Source organism: Silurus meridionalis, chromosome 28 (genome assembly GCF_014805685.1).
Source record: "Silurus meridionalis isolate SWU-2019-XX chromosome 28, ASM1480568v1, whole genome shotgun sequence".
In the NCBI taxonomy this organism is placed as follows: Eukaryota; Metazoa; Chordata; class Actinopteri; order Siluriformes; family Siluridae; genus Silurus; species Silurus meridionalis.
In genome coordinates, this window is record NC_060911.1 from 6,439,468 (window position 1) to 6,466,004 (window position 26,537).

General features: G+C 37.4%; 1 protein-coding gene across 1 annotated transcript in view; it reads right to left on the reverse strand.

Annotated features, from left to right (window-relative positions):
- LOC124381467 (phospholipid-transporting ATPase ABCA1) overlaps positions 1–26,537 on the reverse strand; it is a 175,305-nt gene that overhangs the window by 23,686 nt on the left and 125,082 nt on the right. The window contains 8 exon segments of the mRNA XM_046843110.1: positions 8,231–8,354; positions 14,886–15,030; positions 15,606–15,721; positions 18,603–18,780; positions 22,530–22,696; positions 23,284–23,358; positions 24,118–24,223; positions 25,079–25,173. Of these exon segments, the coding sequence (XP_046699066.1) occupies positions 8,231–8,354; positions 14,886–15,030; positions 15,606–15,721; positions 18,603–18,780; positions 22,530–22,696; positions 23,284–23,358; positions 24,118–24,223; positions 25,079–25,173 (1,006 nt within the window).

Consider the following 26,537-nt stretch of genomic DNA (forward strand, 5'->3'; position numbering starts at 1 on the left):
ATTTACTGAAGTACCAATAACCAGAGACATTTAACAAGAATTGGAAGCTATTATAAAGTTTGTGAAAAATTGTGAAATTAGAAATTCCAATTAATTTATTAAGTGAAAAGTAAATGAGAACAGATCCCTGAGCCTATATAAGCAAACTAGAGAGCAAAAAATAATTATGTTAACAAGCAATATATATATATATATATATATATATATATATATATATATATATATATATATATATATTACAAGGACTACATTAAAGCCATGTATAAAGGAAAAAGAGTGTTATTTTTGAAATAAGCGGGTAGTATTGATCAATAAGGTGAGTTATATTCTCCTGGGTTTCTATTGAGTACTTTTACATGCCAAAAATATACTGATTGACTTCTTTAAACTTATATGTGAATGTGTATATTTTTGCACTTGTCCAAAGGATATTCCCAATAGTGTTCCACAAGGCAGGATTTAAAGGCATAAAAATGCCCTTTATTTTTTAAACCAATCCATGAATCATTTCAGAGTCTACATTCAGGGTCAGAACACAGGCAGACAGCCATTAAAAATAGGTGAGGTTCTAAATCAATAAGCATACAGGGTGATAAAACCAGGAATTGAGGGAAAAATGGGAAAAAGGTACCCGTGTGAGGATTTTGTGTAAGGAGTTTTTCAATGCCAGTGTCTATTTAAAGCCTCAACAGTGTTTTAACAGACAACATACACATGGGTAGTGAGAAAACTTTAACTACATACTTGCAAACACCAAATGTTGAACAGCATCTATTTAAGAGCTGTAAACACTTTAAATGCTGATTGCCCTAAATGCCCCTGGAACACATTGTTTTACAGATTATATGGTACTATTATCAGTTGCATAGGAGCTTCTTAGTTGTTCTAATGTGCTGGTAGGAAACACTTGTTCAGTCTTATCCACCTTTTTTAAATCTCACCCCGCACTCCTCCTTTCTACTAAATATTGATTTGTCCTCCGCTTCCATTTCTATGCTGTCTGCACCCGATATCTTTTCTGGGTCATCAAACAAAGCATGGCATGAAAACAGTTTGGTTTTAAAAAGCACAACACTGTGAACAAATCGAGCTGACACGCAAGAGCGCCGGACTATGACATGTCAAATCTATATCTCAAAGGGCCTTGTAATTTGAATAATTATTCTGAAATGTTTTAACTGTAGCTGCTTTTACAATCACAAATAAACAGAAGCAGAATTTTAAGGCCATTTACTTTTTCTTTTTTTTTTTTATTGACTGCCAAATTTGTTTCAAATGATTTACCCCAAGCTAAACTATATGAACAAACATTTGTGGACACCTGACCGTGAACTTCGTATGTGGTTTTGAATATCCCATTTTACATTTACTCCTCATTTACTGTTACAATAACCTCCACTCTTTTGGGAAGATGTTCCACTTAATTTTAGAGTGTGCTGGTGGAGACAAGAACCACAAGTAAAATCGGGTAATGAAGCAGAGTGAGGAGGGCAGTTCATCCCAAAAGAGTTTCATAGGGTTGTGGTCAGAGCTTCATAGCAGGCCATTCAAAATCTTCCCCTCCATCCCACATCAACTATATATTCATGGAGCTGGCTTTGTGCACAGGACCACTGTCATTATGGAACAAGTTTGGGTCTCCTACAGTAGTTCACTCTTTGGTATGATGTGGCAAAGAACCACATATAGCTAGAAAGGTCAGATGCCCTAATACTTCTGTCCATTTAGTACAGACGCTCCCACTTTACAAACAAGTTCTGTTTTAAATGACCGCTCGTAGCATGAATTTTTTCGTAAGTTGTTACTGTGTTCGTTAGTGACTATGCATATCTCCTATATGAGCTATAAATACTGACAAAAAAACAATAAAATATACTAAAACAAATCAAAATAATTGAAATACTGTATACAATATGTAGTATTAAGCAATTAAAAATATAATGTTTTTTGATTTCAAACGAATTTTACATTGAGGACAGGTTTGTTCGTATCCACAAAAGTTCGTAAAGTTCGTAAAGTGAATGTTTGTAAAGTGGGGAGCATCTGTATATATTAATGACCTTGGCCTATTCATTCTACCTAGAATTCATCACAAACCTGGATGTTTGCTCAATAATATTGAATCTTATGAAATGGCTGAAGGAAATACAATTTTAGAAAAGACAGCAGGCATAGGGATTACCTAAGCTAAAAATTTAAGCTATTTAAGTATTACCGTATTTTTCGGACTATACGCCGGTACTTTTTTCCCACGTTTTGAACCCTGCGGCTTAAACAACGAAGTGGCTAATTTATGAATTTTTCCTGGGTTTTTCCCGGTTTCACAAACTTCAAGCCAAAAAACTGAACCCCATAACATTAAACCAATGAAATTTCCGAACGGAAACAAAAAAAACGCACCTCACCTGTGTTCTGAGCTGCACGCCATCGGGAGAAAAAAAGTTTTTTTTTAAATGCACGACGATGCCAAAAGATAAACTCCTGAAAGAAATTGTTGTGAAAGGAAGTAGGAAGACAGTGAACAATGACCTTCTTGGTAGGCTACTGTTTAGATACAAGCCGTTGTAACGCATTGAGTCTGGGTCATGGGAGAGCTCGCTAACTCCAGTTGCGACAGAAATCATATAAGCACAGCCAGGTTTCCAAAACTCGTGCTTTTTTATTTTTCTTGGCAACAGCGTTACGGGTTAGTCAAAGAAACTTGGAAATGAGCATCAGAAAATAATAAGGACATATTCCTCGGCCTTGCACACATGCAGTAATACCGGAAAAATGCGGCGGCAGCCTATTTCCAAAATGCCGCTCTGCTCTTAAAGGAGCCACAACATATTTCACCTGTTACACTGTGTTACAGTCACTGTCTTTCGTTAAAGCCTGTGTAAATTTCATTAGTTTCAGTGTAGACCTGTGGCTTATTTATGTTTAAAATAAAAATCTTTGTCAAATTCAGTGCGGCTTATATATGGGTGCGCTTTATAGTCCGGAAATTACGGTATTTAAATTTTTTCACAATTATCCTCCCCAGGTTGGACATTCACACCCACCAGCAATCATACATCACATGACACCCGCCAACTGGGGATGGTGGGGGCTAACGTGCTTCTTCTGAGACATGTCAAGTCAGCCAAACAGACCTTTTCTAACTGTTGTTCATGATGCATCAAAGATAAGACTAAACCATCTGCATAAAGCATGATTTATTTTCCTCTATTGGTTGTTACTGACTATTGTCACTGTGATTGTGACAAGAAAAATATAAGTGTGCCCTTTCCCACCCTGAAAGCTACCCTGCACCTACTGTACAGTCATATTTCGAATACATGCAGATGTGTGGTTTGAAATATATTACCAACTTTACCATGCAACAATAACCCAAGGCATATGTCTGAACTCTGTAAGCGTTATTTAGAGAGCAAACATTGGGCTGAAGTGTTATCTATCATGAAATGGCCTGCCCAGTCACTGCACATAAATCCTATTGAACTGCTCACCTTTTAAAAGAGGCATGGCAAATAATTTTAGCTGAATGTTTGGAGAAACAAAATGTCAGGGTTCCAGGAGTGTGTAAAGCTGTTATAAATGCTAATAGAGGATTTTTCAATGAAAGTAAAGTTTAACATTTATATATATATATATATATATATATATATATATATATATATATATATATATATATATATATATATATATATATATTTTCATGCACCTGTTCTGTGTATTGTAATGTAAATTGTACTTGCTATTGCAAGTACAACAGTCTTCCTGTATATTTTGAATGACAGGTGTTTCGTCCAATGATCGGTAAGTTTCCATTCACAAACTACACCTACCTTTTCCAGTTTGTCTAAATTTTGTCGTTGTGTTTTTGGATTTGTTAATGTGTTTCGTGCAATGATTTAGACAAACCAGAAAAGGTAGGTATAGTTTGTGAATGGAAACTTACAGATCATTGGACGGGACACCTGTCATTCAAGATACACAGGTGAATATCAGGTGTCTCGTCCAATGATCGGTAAGTTTCCATTCACCATTCCATTCAACTATACCTACCTTTTCCGGTTTGTCTGAATCTTGTCGTTGTGTTTTCGTATTTGATCATTTGTTTTTGAATTTGTTAATGTATTATGCACTGCAGTTTTGGAGATGCTCTGACCCAGTCGATTAGACGTCACAATTTGTCCCTCGTCAAACTTTTCCTGCTTCTAACACGTCAACTTTGAGATAAAATGTTCACCTGCTGCCCATTAAATCCCACCCACTAACAGGTGCCACGATGAAGAGATAATCAGTGTTATTCACTTCATCTGTCAATGTTATAATGCCAATGTTATGCCTGATATGTGTATTGGTGTAGGTTTATTCACCAAGTTCTCAAATTTAAAAAAGAAAAAATTAAGCCTGATTTTGAATTTGACTGTGAATTTCAAGAGCATTAATCAAATCAAATCAATACACATGTGGAGTAATTTCTATTAGTGGTTCATTTTCATTTCAATGAAAATCGGTTTTTGTCCTTGCATAGTTTCAGATACTCTGCCATAGCATCCAGTTTCATGATCGCTTGAGGAATAAAAATAATAATTTAAATTTCTTACTAAACACATCATGTGGCAGCTGGCATTGTTTGTTCTGACTCCAGAGGCAGCGTCTACTTGTAAAATCAAAGACGCTTATTTGCATTTTTATCAGGCTTATTTTGACATTTTTGAGCGGGAATTTTCTGGAGGGAGAAAATCAATGACGCTGATGCTTCTGAAGGAAATAAAATCACTAGGTAGCAGCTGTAAGAGAACAGAATTCTCCCAGGCCACAGTGTAAATATGCCCCTATACGTTGTTAAAGAATGCGTACTGATGGTTTTTATCTTCTCTTCCCTTCTTCAAATGCTCTCTATAGCTCAGCTCTTATGTGCTCTATCTTTTCTCAATCACTTTATCCTCACTCTTATCCTCAGCCAAATGCTTATGTCTATATATAGCTGAAAGTCTGCTTGCTAAACATACATACATACACCGAGAGAGATGCACCAATTGTTGTACCATTCTGAATACACTCAGTTTTGGAAGAGAAATTCTCAGGGCTTGGGGAAGCATTTAAGTCATGACTTTCTTTCTTTCTTTCTTTCTTTCTTTCTTTCTTTCTTTCTTTCTTTCTTTCTTTCTTTCTTTCTTTCTTTCTTTCTTTCTTTCTTTCTTTCTTTCTTTCTTTCTTTCTTTCTTTCTTTCTTTCTTTCTTTCTTTCTTTCTTTCGGCTTCTCCCATTAGGGGTCGCCACAGCAGAGCATCCGCATGTTTGATTTGGCACATGTTTTTAGGCGTGATGCCCTTCCTAACGCAACCCTCTCCATTTATTCGGGCTTGGGACCGGCACTAAGGGTTGGTGCAACCCTAATGGCTGGGGTTGGTTCCCTGACCAGGGATCGAACCTGGGCCGAAGCGGTGAGAACCACTAGACCACCAGGTTCCCCCTTTTAATGCTGAAACATTCAAGTTCATGGTTAAAAATAAAGACTGTAAAGTGCTTTGTTTTATAATTGCAGCTTCCTGGTACCACTTGTATGGAGACTAGTGTCATGGATTCTGAACAGATGATGTCTGAGATGTCTGTTTTGAACATAAAGTGGAAAATATACTCTTGAACCAGTGCTTATACTGTAAGTGCTTGCGTAAGTCTGCTGTTATTCAAATCATAGCCTAAAGAGATATGATTAGGATATTGGAGGAAATGGAGCATGGAATAAGGTATGAAATAGAAGACTGGTTAGAAAATACAGTAGATCCATGAGGAATACAAATCACTGAGACATTAGTCTTTTTTTGATTCCCTTCCTAAATTCTCCCACACAATCCCATTGCTGAGTTCCTTCAACCGGCTTCTTGAAGTAACCGGTATCAGATTTCAAAACTTATGCTCACCTACAAAGCTTAAAAACGGACTAGCACCCACCAACCTCAAAGCACTTATCTCACCCTGCACTGCACCATGCTCCCTCCAATCCTTTAGGGCTGCTCAACTGATCCCACCATCTCTCATGGTACAAAGAACCCATGCTTTACGACTTTTCTCTGTTCTGGCACCTGGGTGGTAGAATGAGCTTCTCCTTGATGTCTGAACAACTGAGTCACTAGCAGTCTTCAAACAGCCTCTCAAAACATACCTCTTCCGGAAGTACTTAAATTAGAACTTCTCTGCAAAATTTGCTTTCCAGACTATATTTCCCTTTTAACGGTTTTCTAGGCCGATAACATTCTTATCTCTTGACCCAATGAACCAATACCAGAATGGATTTATTGAGAGACTTCAAAATATGTCTGTATATCATATATGGGTGTCTGCCAAATGTACTGCAAATGTACATTTTGGAGACCAATTCAGAATCTGGCAATAAATGTTATGTTGTTCTGTTGAGTAGCTGTTGAAAAATTGTGTATTTTCATTAGCACCTTTGATTACATAGCATACTAAAAACCTGGACAAATTTCCAAGCCAACAAAAGATGGTTGTAGTTACAGGTCATTACAAGGGATAATTGATCCTAGAAGCTTTTGCATTTACATCTCTGCTAAATAGCTAATATAACTTATTATATTAGTGAAGCCGGGATGCTAATTACAAAATGTAACAGGCCTTGCTTGCTAATTACCAAACACACCTCATTCATATTGCCTTAACAATCCTATATAGCTAGAGATGGATGGATGGATGGATGGATGGATGGATGGATGGATGGATGGATGGATGGATAGATAGATAGATAGATAGATAGATAGATAGATAGATAGATAGATAGATAGATAGATAGATAGATAGATAGATAGATAGATAGATAATATAATATATGTACAGCATGTAATATAGAATAGGTGAATAAATTTATAAATTTACAGCAAATAAATATAAAGAATATGGTAATGAAAATGTATTGTATATATATATATATATATATATATATATATATATATATATATATATATATATATATATATATATATGAACATATGCTTGAAAGGTTATATTAGTGCAGGATGTGTGTAAGGCACAATATGTGTAGAGAATGTGGGATATAACATTTTATATAAATTAATATAAAAATATAAAGTTTCATGCTAACAATATAAAAATGCTATACAGTGTAGTGAAAACTGACTTGGTAATGCTGTTACTGAAGATATTTGCAAAATGCACATATTTAGCTAGCTAACTTTGTTCAATCAACAATTGTAAATTTTGTTGCCACGATGCCAAAAAATTGTAATCTTAAAACATTACAACATCGGACATGTTCACGAACAACAAATAGATTTTTAAGCCTTTAAACTCTCCCTAGTATCGTGTATGATATATGTAGATACTCTAAAAACTTTCTTTCGGCCCCCCCTATTAGAGGTCGCCACAGCGGACCATCCGCATGTTTGATTTGGCACATGTTTTTACGCTGGATGCCCTTCCTAACGCAACCCTCCCCATTTATCCAGGCTTGGGACGGTTCCCTGACCAAGGATCAAACCCAGGCTGCAGCGGTGAGAGTGCCGCATCCTAACCACTAGACCACCAGGGACCCTTATATATGTAGATACTGTATGTCTGATTCATTTTAGGCTAGACACTTTTTATTCAGCTACTGACATTTCACCAAGCTACAGTATGAGGATCTTGGAAATTTGCTGAATAGCACTCTCTGTCTTAGAGTGGGCATCTATAATAAGAAGTGGATAACAATTCAAATAATATCAATCTGATTCTCAAATAAAATTCACCCTGGAATTGCTTCAGGTCCACTGTTACTACCCATTAACCAAGTTACTATGCCAGGTTATGTGGGCATGTGGGCATCTAATTTTATTTACAAGCACTAAAGGGGTCTATAGACTACGAAAAGGGTTTTTTAAAGTGATTAACCAGGGCATGGGCTAGTGAAACGTCTATGGAATTAGTGGATGGGATCGAGCTGGATTAGAAGATGCAGCAGTAGATAGACTAAAGGATGAAACAGGTAATGGACGGATGTATGGATTAGACAGGGTGGGATAGGGGATTAGCTAGTGGATACTGAGGGGTGAAAGTCAGCAGTGGATTTTTTGGAGTCAGTGAACATAGACACAACCACTTGGCCTATTTTGTAAAATTCTGGCATGGTGATGAAACAGCTTAAGATATCTTCTGTGCTTGTTGTTAATGATAGTGCCTTGGTGTGTGGGAGTGTTTGTGTGTTTGATTATATGTTCCTTACCCAGACTGATGAAGATTGTTGCCATGGCCTGGTTTCTGGCCATGTCAATGAGGCCCCGACCCAGACAGAAGTGAGGGAAGATCAACAGCACTTGCTTGACTATGTTATTGATATCAGTAATGTTCTAGAGAGAATGATGGGAGAGAAAACAAGAAAAAAATTAGGTGAGGAAAAAAAAAAACAACACATCATATGGTTTGGCATTACAAGTGTTAAATATTAGCTAGTGTGTGTATAAGTGTGAGTTGTTGCATGCATGTACTGTATGGCACCAAGTGTGGCAGCAACAAAGCAACTGTTTTCATACCCATAATTAAGAAAGACGTATTGCTGCATCTGTACACCGTGTGACACTCTTATCACACACACACACACACACACACACACACACACACACACACACACACACACACACACACACACACACACACAAGTTAATTAAAGTGTACTCTTCATTTTGTTATGATGATTACCAGCATTTTTGGCAACAAATTTTGCCCACATGAAGAGGCACACACACACACACACACACACACACACACACACACACACACACACACACACACACTAGAGAAGAAGTCTATTTTATGACACATTCAAAGTGATTGAAAGCTTCCATCTGCCTTTCTTGACAGAGAATGAAAGAAAGAGAGAAAGAGCATGATAAATAAGATACACAGATGGGAAGTGATGCTTAATTTATTTTATTTATAGAGCGAAAGAAAAGCCTTTGTGTTTTATACTACGCAGTGGGTTCTGCCTTGAGTTGTGCGGCATTGTATCTTTTGCAGCTGCTCTGGATGACTGTTAAATAAGTGAACCGAGAAAAAACATAGTGGGTTTTTACTTTGGGGACTGTGTTCTGTTTGAGGTTCTTTAATAGGTTCTCAGTTAAATATAGTATAGAACTGACTTCCCTACTCCTTTTCATAATTTTGTTGTACTTTTATTCTAGTGAAGTCATTCGATCAGTCTGCCGATTTTCTCCATCCAAGAGCAATGTGTGTGTGTGTGTGTGTGTGTGAAAGAAAAAAGAAAGAGAGAGAGAGAGATCAATAAATCCTTCCTTTGCCATTAGTCTACTTCTGTTAAGCCTAATTGCTACAATGGAATCCGCTGAATAAAATGGTGGCAACGTTTATGCCATTATATAAAGGAACAGACAGAGAAAAACAGAGAGAGTGAGAGAATAAGTGTGAGATTAAGTGAGAGAGAGAGAAAGAGAGAGTAAGAGAGTCTCAGTGGAGACACCGAAACTTTGTTCAACTTTCTTTTTTTTTGTTTTTTTAAGTTAAACAATTAATTAATTGTTACTTAACAAATAATTCAATTTAACAATTAATGTAATGCTGGGATTTGCATTGGTGACCGATAGCTGTTCTTTGTATTACACAGCATTAAAACCACAATTTTTAGCTGGTTCTGTTTATTTAAAACAGAACCCGCAGTTGAAACAGCCTTGGAATTATAATGCTCGGCCTGACAGTTTTAAAGTACTGAGCCCTGAGGTCGACCATCTTAATGACCTTTTGAGCAATATTATGGTCTAGGTGCTGTATATGTGTACATATTTTGATATATGTATATAACATTTATAGCAATATCTTACATATCTTATTTTTGACATAAATAACAGACAACAGACTGAACTTAAATCCAAAAATTGGTTATTACTGTTTGTAAATAGCTCATCATATTTTATCATGGCTAGTTTAAAAGCAATTGATTGGTTGGCAAATATTTTCTATTTATAGGACTCATTTTCAAGTTCCCATGATCTTACTTTGTAATTAGTTAGCTCATGTGCTGGCAATTGACTCAAAAAGGATTGTATATACAAAAGACTTTGATTCCTCTTATACTACAAAAATTCACTTTGAATTCAATATTTTGTTCATTAAAAAATCATGAATAAAATATATTTTTTTAAGTTTGTATATTTAATGTTATGGAATGCTTTCAAATTAGCTGTCACATAAGAAGTAGATGCAAATGCAATAGACACACAAAAAACCCCCCCAAAAAAACCAGGCTGAATCCAAAAGGAACGCAAAATCGTGATGAAAATTCAGGCAAGGTCAGATGAGGTTTGAACAGAAAATCCATGGGACAAGACAACACAAAAAACAGGGGCAAATCGAATTGTTAGTGAGATATCAATACAGAAAGATAAGTGGCTTGGAAAGTCTTAGGAATGAAATTGCAAAAAAGTGTTATTTTGCAATGAGTGTATAAAAAAGTATGAGTGTGTGTGTGTGTGTGTGTGTGTGTGTGTGTGTGTGTGTGTGTGTGTGTGTGTGTCAGTTTGTAATTGAGTACACCTGTGCTCAATCAGTTGCTAGCTATAACAGTGTGTGGGAGTATAAAAGATGTTTGGAGGTTGTGGTGTTTGTAGAGACTCTGCAGTCTGAGATCTGACAGGTTAATGCTATCATTTAAATGATAAATCCATAAACAGTTGTTTATTTCTCCTGTTATTACAGTAGCATTTACATGTATGGCCTTATAAACCTTATAAACAATCACATTCTAGAATACACTCAAAGAGTAAATTCTAGAATGTGATTGTTTATAAGGTGTTGATTCATTTTCTATTATTACATTTAATTTACATTTACAGCATATGGCAGATGCCCTTATCCGGAGTGACTCACATTTTTTATTTTATTCCTAAACTAAGCAGCTATGGGGTTAAGGGTTTTTTCAGGGGCCCAGAAGTGGCAGCTTGGTGTGGGTTGGGATTTAAACTCATGACCTTTAGATCTACTGTAAGTCCAATGCCACTAAGCTACCAACCCCCCTAATTAACACCCCACAATTAACAATAGATCTTTTCTCAAAGCAGTTTTACAGAATGTTCACATACATTACAATTTATGTGTACTGTATTTATCCCCGACGAGAAAGCCTGGAGCGACTGATGAGGAAGAAACCATGAGAATCTACTTATAAGATTTCAGAAAGATTTTGAAAAACTTACTGTAAACACAATGTAATTGATATGGCATCTCCCAAGCTATTTAAAAAATAAATCCAAATGTACTTCTTCTACTTCAATTAGAAATGAAATGTACAAAAAGACAGAAAAATGAAGTGTCTTCACTGGCCTTTATTCTTATTAGTAGTCAATGCGTTGAATTTCATTTGCAAAAAGCATCTAAGCCACACCCCTTTCACATAACTCTTACAACCCTCTTACCACAAATTTGACACATCGCCCCAAATCGGAGTACAGATTTTTTTTTACACTGTGTATTGGATCAAAGAGCGAACAGAAACAGAAGTCAACAATAACACTGTGACTAATGCCAGAAACATCAAATCCCATCTGCACTCCTCTCTCTCATCAGGCCAAGCGTGCAGAGGGGCATCAGACTCCACTGAGCAAACCCAGGCCACTTTCCTCAAACTCCTGTCGTAAACTCATAAATCATCTCGAGCGCACAATTCTCTCCGGCACTCGGGTGATCCATATTTCCTCCAGCACTCCGCCCTGTTTTTCTACACTCACACTTATGCACACATTCCCGCTGAGACAGCTTTCCATGGGGGATTTGGAGAATATAAGAACTGAGGAAAATAAAACTGAGGAATCTCAGAGGGAACGTCAGACCCACTGAATAGTGTGTTTGATGTACATGATTCTTTTAGTAGTGATGGAAAGATTGGACACTGTTACAATGATACAGTGAACTGTGGTAGACTGCTTGACCGTATCTGAGTGTGTGTATGAGATTACTTAAGCTTAGTTATGCAGAATTATGGACATCACTTTTATCTTGTGGGGGGAAAAAGCTGCACATTCATTCATATGAAAAAAGTTTACGTTTAAAGCATAACGAAAAAAAAATTGTAATGAGGCATGGACAAATCATAAATTAACTTGCTTGCCCTTGAGGAAAGTGAAAGCTTGCATGTTATACTTGCCCTATTAAACCAATGAACTAAAAAAAACTTGTGACTGCTTATAATTTTGGATTCAAATAAATCCAAGTGTGTCTTTATACAGATAATGCTTTACTTTTCCCCACTAGTACAAATGGTGAATTAACTATTAGAAATATGAATCTGGATGAGGTCAGCTGACCTGAACTCAACAATATTAACCCACAGCACTGGAAGACCTGCCACCTTTTTTGTGACCCTTGAACTGACATGACCAATGACTGATTCCTGTCACAGTAAATAGTGGGGTTTTTTAACTGACTATTTAAGCTTGTTATATATGATGAATAATCAATGGTCATAATGTTTGACTGAACTAAAATCAGACAACTATAGTATTAGTTCTTATACCATCAAACAATAGTCCAAAACTGGCACATTTAGTTTGCAACAGTATAAGATCGTTGACTGAAAAATGAAAACACATTGCTATAGACTTTACATTAATTTGAATTACATTTATTAATTAAATGTACATTTATGGCACATAACTTAGTATGGGAAAGTTTTTCCTTTCTTTGTCTTTAAATATTTATACCTTGAGGTGAAAATTGCAGAGAGCTTTTTACAGAAAGCAAAGCCAGTGTTGATCCATCCATTTGATAGATTTTTGTGAACGCAAACATGTCTTAAATATTACATCAAACATTTTGATCGTTATCATGATTTTTCCCCCTCTGTTTGTAATCCCCCCCCAAAACACTTCAATGCAGCAAGACTATATGTACACAATATTTTACAAAAGTTTGTAGACACATGAACATAAGATTCGTACAGGTTTTTTTAAATATCCCATTCCACATTTAGTCTGCTGTTATAATAACCTTCACTCTACTGGGAAGAAGTTCCACTACATAGTGTAGATGTGGAGATTTGTGCTTATTCAGTCACAAGGGTGTTATTAGGGCAGGTATTGATGTAGAGTGGGGAAGCTTGGGGTACACTCTGTGTCAATTCATCCCAAAGATGTCCAACAGGGTTGAGGCCAGAGTTCTATCTTAGGCTAAGATCTTTAACGTGACCTGATGAGCAAGCCTGTGTCGACTGTAGCAAGGTTTTGTGCATAGGGGCATTGTCATGCTGGAAACGGTTTGAGTCGCCTAGTTTAAGTGTGCAAAATTGTGTGCCTCCAACTTTAAGGTAACAGTTTGGTGAAAGCAGCACTTATTGCTGGAAAATGAAAAGTTGTCAATATAGTGTTTATTCCAATATATGAGATATTGACAGTCTGACTGAGGCAGTACAATTCAATATACTGTCCTATTACTCAATGTATAAAATCAGTAAATGGCTTCAAATTCATATGCCCACTAATTCACATAATTTCCAGCTAATTCAGAAAAAATCAATGCTGTCACTTTTTTAATAGCCAAATACAGACACTGTTAGTAAAGAACTGCCTGATGTGAGACATAGCACTTCCTGAATAGGCATGAGGTATGCATGCTTAATCTCAGCCCAGCTATGCGATCTCTCAGATTTCTACAAAAGAACCTTTGTAGGATGGAGGTACTAGCAGTAGGTAGTAGCTGCTTTCAGAATGTAATATGGCTACTGACCTATTTAAAAAACCTACTCTATTTTATGTGGCAAATGAAAAATTATGCTAATGTAATTACTTAAGCATGAAATGTTCTTTTATATGTATGTCCTTACACACACACACACACACACACACACACAAAATTCATGAAGGAGATGAGGTTGTCTCATAGGACCTAGTAGGACATGCAGAACTGGGGCACACAATGGCTTTACACATATCAAGGCTGACACACACATACACACTCTTATCAACACTGCACAACATCAGTATCACCGCATGCCTGAAGACACCTGCTAGGTTTAACAGAAGGCAGAGGGAATTATGCATTCAAACATACAAAAAGATCCCTTAATGAGCCTTTTTTTCCCCTCGATCATTCTTCTCTTCCACTTTTTTCGCCTCCCTCAGAGACAAAATGCAAATGACCACGGTCAATAAACCACAAGGCACCTTCCCTAATCTCTATCTTCATCCATCAAGGCCGGAGAGAAGTGTGTGTGGAGAGACAGAAGATGCTGGAGAAGAATGTTTGAAGAGGAAAGGATGAAAAAAGCATCAGCTTTACTGTTGGAGCTAAACACGGCAGTGTGGTGTGACGTTAAATCAAACATGCCTGACTAACTTTCTGACTTTGTAGCATCGACTAACTGTTTTAATACATAAACAGGGCTGTAAGTTCTGACAGGGGAATAAAACCTTTGTCCAAATTAGCCTCAGAAGTAAAACATTATTTGTGGTCTCCTGTTGTTGAATCCAGGTTTGGCCAAAGATACATCAAAATGTACTTTAAAATATATCAAATACTTTAACTTGAAGTATATCAAAATAAAAAATGTAAAATACAGCAGCCAAAAATACAAAAGAATACTTAAAAAAATACAAGAAAACATTTAATTTCTTCGCAACGCTTCAATCAACTGGCCTATTTGATCGATTCTTCATCATCACACTGACTCAGTTGTGGTAAACAAGTAAACAAGGTTTGATAGTAGCAGCTTTGCTCAGACGGAGTCCCACAATAAATCTGACACATGCAACCAATTAGCAGATCAAATATTCACATACATTTCCCTGTAACCTTCCAAATGAGATTAGAAAAAGTGCAATATCTGCACATTGTTTATTTTTTCTGTGTGTGTGTGTGTGCGCTTGAGTCTATCTCACCTGATCATTGAACATCTCCATGACGAAGGTGGCAATGCTGCCATTGATGCCAATGAAGAGATTAATGCAGGTGAGAACCACATACGCTGTGCTCGGAACGTTGAATATAAACGAGGCTGGGTACATCATCGGTGTGATCGCCCACCTACAACACATAACCCGATCAAGAGCACCCATAACAAGATATAATCACATTCATTTTATTTCAGCCAAGTGGAACACATCACTACTACTACTACTAATAATAACAATAATAATTATAATCATAATAATAAAGAAATAAAAATGAGTTAGACAGCCAAGGTGGTATAATCTAGGCTACTGGTTTCTTTGTATTTTGGGAAATATTAACCTTTAGGCTATATTTTTAATCAGAATAATATGGCATACAGGTACAAACATGTACAACTGGGACTGAAATATCAAAATCAGATCTATCATGAATTCATCCAATTATGAATTAAGAAACTATAAGAGAATTCTGACAAAATAGACAGACCATGCCGACAGTGCCTGCATTTCTACCTCTGGGGGACACAGCTCAGAGTTTTCACTAAGGTCATAGTGGAAGGGTTTATAAAACCAAAAAACTCCCTGCTTAAGCCACACTCTGTGTAGGGATATAGATATGTAGAGTTTTGCCTAAAGGTTTTGCCCAAAGGTCATCTAGTATTCCATTGCTGATGTAAATGGATTGTGATTGGCCCAACAGTAACTCACCCGTACAGCATCAACAGCAGAACAAGTGCGGGCAGGTTCTGAGGTGAAACATAGGCTTTTTGTTGGAAGCAGAGAAAGATGACGATGACGATAAGACATGGGATGACATAATTACACTACAAAAATAAACACAGAAGACAACAGACACTTAGATCATGAACCAGTCATTTAAAACTACACATCATCATCTATTATTCAGAGAGGTATAAAGACCAGCGCTACTGTATGTGGAACATGGTAATGGTCGGCTCAGTATAATGAATGTAAAGTCTCCCGATTAGGATTCAGAGCTGAATCGATGTGCTTTTAATTAGCCATTGCAGTGCTTTTTCTCTATTTTCTTAAAACATGCAGAGGGCTCTTATGTGGACAAGGGGCTAATTGGATGCAATTCATAAGTGAAGAAGGTTTTGGCTCTGGGTCAGGAAGCAGACTGGTATTTATTGTTGACGATGATCCTACATGACTAGTATCCAGTTTGGAAAAGGCAGGAGACACAATAAAAATAAAAATAAAAAGGAAAATTCTTCTCTCCTGTAAGGTATATTAAAGAAAACTCCCTCTATATATTTTAAATCACCGTATCAGTAATTATACAGCTTTTTGAAAGGTCTGTTTATGATTAGAAGTAGATTATATACCGCTTTTTCATTGCAATTACATGCATATGTTTCTTACTAAACACATAATAATACACTATATAAACAAAGTTTTGTAGACACATGATCATGATTTTTTTACATTTCATTCCACATTTAGTCCCCATTTGCTGTTATAATAACCTATGCTTTCTGGAAAGATGTTCCACTAAATTTCAATTCAGTGTTTACTTAGCTTTAAGGGAGCTAGTAAAGTCAGGTACTGATGTAGGGTGAGGAGTGCAGTCAGCATTTTATTTCATCCCAAAGGTGTTTAATAAGGTTGAGGTCAGAGCTCTATAGCAGGTCACTAAAGATCTTTCACTACAACTAATTTGAAGCATATCTTTATGGTATTTGTGCATTGCCATGATTAAACAGGTTTGGGACTTATTTCAAATAAAGAGAATTTTTTTCTTTTACAATTTTACAATTGAGGTACTGGAACAGTTTGGGGAAGAATCACATACTGTACAGTATAGCTGGAAAATATAGATAGATAGATAGATAGATAGATAGATAGATAGATAGATAGATAGATAGATAGATAGATAGATAGATAGATAGATAGATAGATAGATAGATGACATTGCATAGTACTGCAACAAAATGCAGTAGACATTGTTAAAAATCACAAGTAAATGATTATAAGACTATGGCTGTAAAAAATATGCAGACACTGTTGTAAAGGAACAACAAGTAGAAGGTTAGAAAGTCAGATGTCCTATTACTTTTGTTCTTGAGGTCAGAGCTCTATAGCAGGTCACTCAAGATCTTCCACTCCACCACTCAAGATCTTCTGACCTCAACCTTTTGTCCTTATACATTAGGAATTCTTGCCTATTATTTATGATTTTCTTGACTCCTGGCTACCCAATGTAACAACTATAACTATTTACAGTACATGAATCATCATGTACTATTACTTATATTACTTAATGACAAACTATTGAGGAATAATATGCAGCATTAATGTACTAATTAGAAACTAATCAACAGCAACATTAATTACGAAGTGAGTCCTGAATTCATGCAAGAAAAACCTCGATTTTATGTTAGAATGTGTTAGTTAATGTAATGGTAACATTGAAACTAAATAAAAAAATTATAAGGATCTCACACACACACACACACACACACACACACACACACACACACACACACACACACACATACATACATTTTACATATCCATAGTGCTAGTGTTAGCCGTTATCCACTTCCCCTCTTAGCGGCTAATGCTAACGCTATGGATTCTGTAGCGTTTTAATGCATGCGCAAAACACATATATTTTCACAGTGACATTGCGCTAACTCTAGTTTGAGGGAACTCAGATTTTAACTTTGTTCCGAACGTAAAAAGGATTGCATTTGGTGCATGTCTGTACCGAACAGAGAGCCCTGTCCCGAACGATTTCGGTATGAATACGTGTACCATTACACCCCTAATATACATATATTTTTTTATAAAGAATATAGAAGAATATATAGAAGAATATTAAGTAAAGGTGCATAAAATGAAATTGTATATACAGTGTATATTATACATTTCTGGATTACTTTTATAATTGTCATTGATCTTCTCTATCTAACATGTGCACATCATTCTCTATTCATTTCTCTTTAGATGTCACTAATTATTAAGTTAAATATCAGTAAGTATTTAATAAGGCTTTTGCATGAATACTCGTATATTGTAAAAATGTTGCCATAGTAACTCTAGGCAGGTTTTAGAAAATGGCACAAAAGCAGAAAAATCATTGACTGTTTTTTTGGGGTTTTTTTGCTATGATCCTGCAAGCACCTGAAAATACACATTCAATGTGATTTCAGCATTTGGGTTTTATTCCTACTTTCCTATAAGCAAAGCAGACCATCATATGTAAAAAAAAAGAAGGTTATTAGACGTTTCTTTTATTTTGCACAAATTGGTTTTATATAAAAGTAAGAGAAATGTGGAACGCTGAAGCTGGGATGTAAACATAGACAATCAAAAGTAAATGATGACTAATTCCTGAATAAGTCTCTATTTAACTAAAACTTAGAGCAACCCCAAATAATTCACACCTTCGGCTTAATGTATGCATAAGAGGGAGTCAAAAGTGAAATTGCAAATATTGCAAATGCAACCTAGAAACAAAGCATAACGGGATATAAAAAATATCTTAATCTTAATATATTAGCAAAGATAAGTTTAAAAAGGTCTGTAGTCTTTGGTTCTTTCTGGACATACAGTACATACAGTATGTTAAAATATGCAGTAAATAATACATGATGTGGCATATGATATGCAGTTTATGTGTGTGTGTGTGTGTGTGTGTGTGTGTGTGTGTGTGTGTGTGTGTGTGTGTGTGTATACCATGTCCCAGGTAAAGTTGGCCACCCAGTAAGCAGTAGGATTGACTCCACTGACAAACTGCAGGTGTTTAGCTTTGCTGACACGCTCTTGAATGAGAAAGAGGACAAAGCTGGCTGGGATAAAGGACATGGCAAAGATCACGCAGATCGCCACCACCACATCTGTGGAGCTCGACATCCTGCATTACAAAAAGCACACAAAATGCACAAACACACACTCTCATTATTGTTATTATTTATTTATTTTTATGTTTTTTTATTTAATTAGCATTATTAATAGGGGGCCAAGCACAGAAGCTGCATATGCTGTTATTACATTACCTTTCCTTGTTCTTTTTCTTCTTTATGACTTAAGTAGAACCCAAAAAACATTCTGGTAAACTGTTGTAAAATATGCCACACTTATTGGGGAAGGTCTAAGACACGTTTTAGGCCAAATTTGGCCAAGTGCTACCAATGGTCTAGTGCCACTATTGGTAAAATTTAGAGGTACATTCGTACCGGTACAGTGTTTTCAATTACGTAAATCATCAGGACAACTAAAGGACTTTTTGCTATGTTTCCACATGGACAGTTAATGATGTGATACAGTACTTGTATGTTTAAAAATTTTAAAGAAAGGCACTACTGGAATCCTTCGATCAACATTCGATTTGTTGTTATTGTTTTTAATTATTACAGTTATTAATATCGCTTATAAAGCTCCCAAGTTCTGAAGTCTTGAAAGATCCCAAACAAGACTCATGACCTCCACCCAGATGGCAGACCTTGTACTAAACTTTGACCCTGCCTTTTCTTAGACAGAAGCCAAAGTGCAAATAGTGGGGCATGTTCCATATGCGCCCTGCATTTGTAATTCCACCCACTTCCCACATTGTTTCATCCATCATAAAGACATAAGAAAATAACACTAAATTGAAATCGACCATGCTTCTGATAGAGATCATGTTATTTTCAGGTTGACATGGGACTTGACCCAGTGCTCTGACACGAACACCTCTCTGGATAACTCGCCTGTAAAGTGCATGGTAATGAGGGACCCCTACAACTTAAACAAATCAAACAACTTAAAGTTCAATATAATTAACCTACAGTTCAATTCAATTTCTTTTGTATCATGCTTTTAACATTTGACATTGTCCCAAAACAGCATTACAGAATGTTATTATAAATTTTAGTCATATTCTTGTCATATTTTACAAAACTTTATTTTAAATTAACTTTATCCCTAATGAGAAACCCAGCTGCAATAGTGGCAAAAACTTTGAAAGAAACCAGATTTAAAAGTGAACTCATCCTCATCTGGGTGATGCTGAATGTCCATTCATTATAGTTTCATCAGTGTTGAGGTTATCAGCTGTTCATTGATGAACACTTAAAGCAAAACTGTTCATAGCAGTTACAGTCCTAGGCCACTGTACCTGTTTATATTAGTTACAATAAAAATCCATCCATCCACTCATTAAGATTATTGCATGTTTTATGTATAAGTACTAGAGATAGGACTGATTCAGTACCAATGATGAGTCTAGTCTGGTCCCCCTGAGGCTTCCTCTATACCCCCAAAACCTCGAGCTTGTTCTGTTAAAATCTATATCCAGATTTCCACAAAACTGCTTCATGAGTGTTAAAAGCGAAATAAAAATAAAGCTGAATTATTAACCAAACACCCAACTCAGCTACTTTGCTTCTCTTGACTTATATATACATCTCAATCAATATGAATGCAATTTTTGAACCTTGCTTTTTTTTTTCATTTCCCCATGAGACCTTCATGAATATGGAAACATCTCTCAGCTTCAGAGGAAATGAGCTGCATGAGGATGCGGCCTGACTTCACACTCGGTTTGGTACGACCTCCTACTGCTGGAACTTTGATAGCTCGTTGGTTCTATTTCTTGCATTCTGTCTCACTTTTTGCCTTTCCTCTAACATGACTTCACACACACTTGCATGTATTACTGAATTTGTGGGACGTTTGGATTATTTCCACCTAACCCTACATCTAAAGCTCATTAAGAGCTGCATTTGAGGACAAGAACATTTTCTCGAAAGGCTCAATCTGTCATGTATCTGATCCTTGTAAAGAGATAAATCGCTGCCTCCACACTGAGATGAAGGAGGTCAGTGTGGTACTGCGCTGTTTTATTCGTCATTAGTGAACACATGGTGGGAGTATTTCCCAAACTCTCATTAGGTAAAAGGATAGGATACGGCCAGTTACCCTTAACCAGGAAACCGTGTGTGTGTGTGTGTGTGTGCTTGTGTGCATGGCCTGTGGGTGTGCAATGCTTCAGTACTCCGTCTTTGTCTCCGACACTGACCCCTGATTCCTAATGATCCATCTTCATTCATGACACTGCGGCATCAACACACCCTCGCAAGGTGGGTGCAATTAAGCATGAAAGTATGCACACGCACACATAAGCACATACACACACATATCCACACACACACACACACACACAGACTCTACCTAGAGGGGTATAACTATATTAAATAAGCTCTCTGTACTAATGTGGAACTGCATTTATCATAAAAAGCTGGACGCAATCAGGCCACAAGGCTGTGTTATGCTTTAATACACTTTAATATTCTCTACAGCCAGACGTCTTTATTTAGGCCCCGATGAGGTAACCTTGAACATCGTGTGAACAACAGCCATTAATGAACTAATAGCCAGTGTGGAACCTACACACATTCTCACAGTTACACACACAGACGCGATAACATGTGCCAGAACAAGGAACAAGAAGTTGAAAGTGGATTCTTGTAATAGCGCATCTATTGGACTAAACACTCCTAGATGCCATGAGAGCTGCTGTTCGGCCGAAACACTCGTTCACAATGATGGTCTAGAGCTCCTGATTTGATAAATATTCACACTAAAATTATAACTTATTTATATCTTATGCCTCATTATTATGTTTTTCTCCTTTTTCTTTTTACTGTTTAATATTGTTTAATGTTTATTATCTGCTATAGTTTGCCTTTAGCCTCACTTTAGAATTTGAAAACTTTGAAACTTGCAATGTATAAGAGGTTTCGATTTTCTTAGAATGACACATGGAAGTTTCTGATTGGTGGAAAACTCATGGAACTGTATATAGAGTGTGCTAATTAAAAGGTCGATTCATCTGAATTGCTCAATCTCCATACGATGCCACTGAAGGCGTCTGATTGGCCGTGCAGAATCAGACTGACAATTATATCACAGACGCGGAATGAATGAACCGTGAAAGCGTAACGTGGTAAATCCATGGATGAACACTCACAACGTGCCCTCTTCAATAGACAAACAGAGATCTTGTGCAGCTTATCAACCATAGAGATCTATATAAGGTGTATTCTCTATTCGAGGCACTGTGTATTCTGACACCCTGATATCAGAAACAGCTTTATTCTGCAATTTGAGCTACAGGAGCTTGTCTGTTGGATCGGACCACACGGGCCATCGTTCGCCACGTGCATTAATGAGCCTTGGCTGTCCATAACCTGTCGCCGGTTCTCCATGTTCCTTCCTTGGAGCACTTTTGATTGATACGGAGTACTTCAGACCAGAAACATCCCACAAGAGCTGCAGTTTTGGAGATGCTCTGACCCGGTCGTCTAGACGTCACAATTTGGACTTTTGAGACTCGCTCAAATCCTTACGCTCACCCATTTTTCCTGCTTCTACCTCATCAACTTCGACAAAATGCTACCTAATAAATATATCCACCCACTAACAGGTGCCATGATGAAGAGATAATCAGTGTTAATCACTTTACCATTTCTAATGTTATAATGTCATAATGTTATGCCTGATCGGGGTAAAAGACCCTCCCGTCTGGCTTAACCAGACAGTAGATATAGAAGAGCTGCTAATTGTCTGAATATCAATATATAAGTTTTATGTTATATAAGCCCTGATTGGTTGAATACTCACACCGAGGTGCTCAGTTGCTGTTTGGTGAGGTTGAGTGGATGATTGAACGCTGAGATGCCATGCAGTTTGGGCTGCAATCCGGCTGGAAGGTTTCCTCTGAGGATGGCATTAGTGGCCACATTCAGGAACGAAACTATAGCATGCCATCCCTGGTTATAGAACCACACCTTCACATACACATAAGCACAAACACACAAACACACACACGGATTCACAGGGTGAAAAGAGGAAAGACAATCAATCCGAATGAATATTCCAGAGTTCTTTACTCATCGTTAAGACTAAATTGCCCGTAATGCTCTCAGTGTTTCTCTCATTATCTGCAGTCAGTGTGCAGAAAGGAGAAAAAAGAAACAGATATCTAATTGACCAGACAATCTGAGGGATGGAGGGAGAGAAGAACACAGCCCCCACTGGCATTACAGCTCTAATTAGTGCTGCTCTGTCTGCTCTGCAAGACCTCCCACTATGCTCTAATGCTACTTCATACACCCACGGTGATGTGTGCATGTGTGTGTGTGTGTGTGTGTGTCTGTGTGTGTGTGTGTGTGTGTGTGTGTGTGTGTGTGTGTGTTGAATCCTCAACCCTCTTCAATGATCTCCAGAACATATTACAATCTCCAGAACGGAAAGTGACACATTTGCAGCGAGTTAGGTTATAATCACTGTGAAGGCTAACGCAATAAAGGCCCCACTGAAGTGTTCAAATCTGCTCACACAGAGGAGAAACAGGTGGAAGGATGATGTGTCTTACTTTTACATTGTCCTTCGTTCCCAACTCTATCAGTAACATCTCTAAGTCGTGGAAGAACTTTTCCGTTATGTTGTTCTGGGAAGAAGAGACAAGAAAAACACAGACACAAGGAAATGTTAATATCGTTAGTTCTCTGAACACATAGACACACATGCACACACAGACATACACACTCACCAACGCACGCACAGAGCTACATGTGATTTAAATGCTAATGCTAGGAACTCTGGGAGCTGACTGAGGTGCATGAACATGAGCTGGTGCAGTGTGTGACTGGACATCACAAATCAGTCAGATCGAGGTGCTCTTACTTTTTACACGCCTATGAATAATACATAACACATAAACATATTCAGTGACCTCTGGCTGAAGAGCCTCAAGACACACTGGCTGTCTCAAACCCGGAGATTTAGTGGAGATTTAGTGGAGATTTAGATTCGATTAATGTCAAAACGCATTTATCACTAATTTATGCCACACGATGATCGCGTTTTATAAAGAAAGCAGAAAGTGCCTTGGGGAGAACTACTGTGTTATCGCTCTGCATTTTGCTTCTATAAGATTGCTGGATGGATGGATGGATGGATGGATGGATGGATGGATGGAAGGATAGACGGATGGAGGGGTGATACATGATTTTTTCACCCATACACTACAAGTGGATATTCCCCAGATCTTTTAACACTCACTTGCTTCCCAAAAGACAAAAATAATAGGTTTTACAACACTCCTACACTTTTTTACTTCAAATGATATTACATCAGTTACTAGCATTCTCTGCAGACAGAACAGAAAAGTTTGGAATTTGTTTGACGTTTGGATCTGATATTTTACCTGGGATGAGTTGAAGAGAGTCTTGAGGTCTGAAATAAGTGCAGAGATCTCGGATTCATTGAGTCTGACCTGAGAGTTGATTGCGCCGATTGAGAGACCTCCATACCTGAAAAGTAGTGATTAATAATGGATTAAACTGACCAAATATGTCTGGCATTCTGGAAAAGGTTGACTATGCCTCTAAGCTGTAGTAAAAAAAACAAAAAAACAACAACACATAATTCTAACTCTATAGCATGCAATAAACATTATGTAAAAAAAGTTTTATTGTAAGATGTCCATATACTCTTGGCCACACTGTGTAAACAGGTTAGAGAGCGAGATAGTCTGGGTGAATGAAGTAGCAAGAGAGACAGAGCCTAGAGGATGGGGTGGGAAAGGGGATGAAGTGTGGGTAACAGGGTACGAAGAAAACTAGACCCTGTCGGAATAGTGTTGGAAGAGAGATAGAGCCTAGGGGAAGTGGGGTTCTAAGAGGAATGGGGTCGGAAGAAATAAAATAAAATAAGAATGGAGTACAGAGGGAAACAGAACCTGTAGGAATGGTGTATAAAGAAAAATAAAGCCTGTGGGAATGGGGCAGGAAGAGAAATAAAGCCTGGGGGAATGAGGTATAAGGAAAGATAGAGCCTAGGGGGATTGGGTAGGCAGGGTGAGAGAGAGAGAGAGAGAGAGAGAGAGAGAGAGAGAGAGTCAGAGAGATGGTATAAAGAGAGATAAAAACTGTTGGGAATGTGGTCAGAAAAGAGGTAGAGCCTTTGGGATGCTATCTATCTATCTATCTATCTATCTATCTATCTATCTATCTATCTATCTATCTATCTATCTATCTATCTGTCTATCTGTCTGTCTGTCTGTCTGTCTGTCTGTCTGTCTGTCTGTCTGTCTGTCTGTCTGTCTTTCTTTCTGTCTTTCTTTGTCTGTCTCTGTGTCTGGTGATAGGGTCAGGATATGCTAGTACCGTATTTTTCCAGACTTCGCATAGGTCTTGAGCAAGAAATCAGTCATATTTCGACCTGTGAGGTCCTGCAGGGTGTCTGTAGTATTCTGTGTTTTCTATGAGGAGAGAAAAGAAAGAGAAAATGAGACAGGGATACAGTTGTTGATTTTTTTAGTGTCACATGCCGCCCGAGGCTCACCCCCACTGCTCTGCACCTGAAGAACAACTACTAAAGTGCAACAGAGATGTAAAGCCTAGGAGACGACACAATTGCGTCTCATCATATTATTCTGTGCTAATTTGCACAGAGGGTGATGGAGAGAGGGTCATAATTGGCAATTAACAGATCAGTAAGAGGCTCATCACCCTTTCTTCCTGTACACATACACACACATTAATTTTTGAAAGCAGCTTGCAACTTTACTTTGTTGACTCGATTGTCCTTCGCCTTGATTAATGAGATTCATTTATGCATATGAGCAAAAGGTGTTGATTGGTTCTCTGTTGTTGTAATTAAGAGCATCCGCGCCCCCTTTGTGTTAACATGTATCACGGCTGCTAGTCTGCCAAATCTGAGCACCCACTGTCACCCCGGCGCAACGTTAATAGCGCGAGATTGCAAAACCGTATCGTTTTCTCTGCGAACAGACATGGTGGAAAATGAACATTGCCTCTCTGTTTTTCAGTCTGCTCTCAATTTCCTCATTACACTACAATATTCATTCTCTGTTACTCCATCTAGGCTGCATGGAGTCTCTGATGAGATGTCTCATCTAGCCTGACAGTGTTGCAGATGTGCATGTGAAGTTTGGAGGCCTGCTAATTCACACATATTTCTTTTTGTTTATTAATTATTTATTAATTGCAAACACAGCTACATGCATGCAACTTCCAGAGTGGAGAAGGTATATTTAAGCAGGACTGCTATATATATATATATATATATATATATATATATATATATATATATATGGAATTCATTTTCAAACCTGAGCAGCATCTCTACTTTCCTTTTATCTTTTATTTAGCTATGTTCTTGCATTTATTCATCTTCACTACATGCTTCCATCCTGGTCATGGTCATGGTGGATCCGGAGCCTATACCAGGAACACCTAGAGTAAAACCAATTCACCCAAAATGCAACACCAGGCCATCAGACTTAAGAGAAGATTTTGGAGTCACCAATTACACCATTTGGCATTTTTCTCGGCATTATTAATAACGCTCAAAACTCAGAACTGAGCTCAGGACCAAACAGAATTCTATACAAGCATTCTATTCATCTTCTATTAATTTATGTTGGTGTTTAGACATTTAGCAGGTTTCTACTATCTCTCAGTGCGTTTTAAGCCAGACAGGAGTCTCTTACACCATCCAGGCATAACATTATGACATTATAACATCATGAGCGGTGAAGTGAATACCACTGATTATCTCTTCATCATGGCACCTGTTAGTGGGTGGGATTTAATAGGCAGC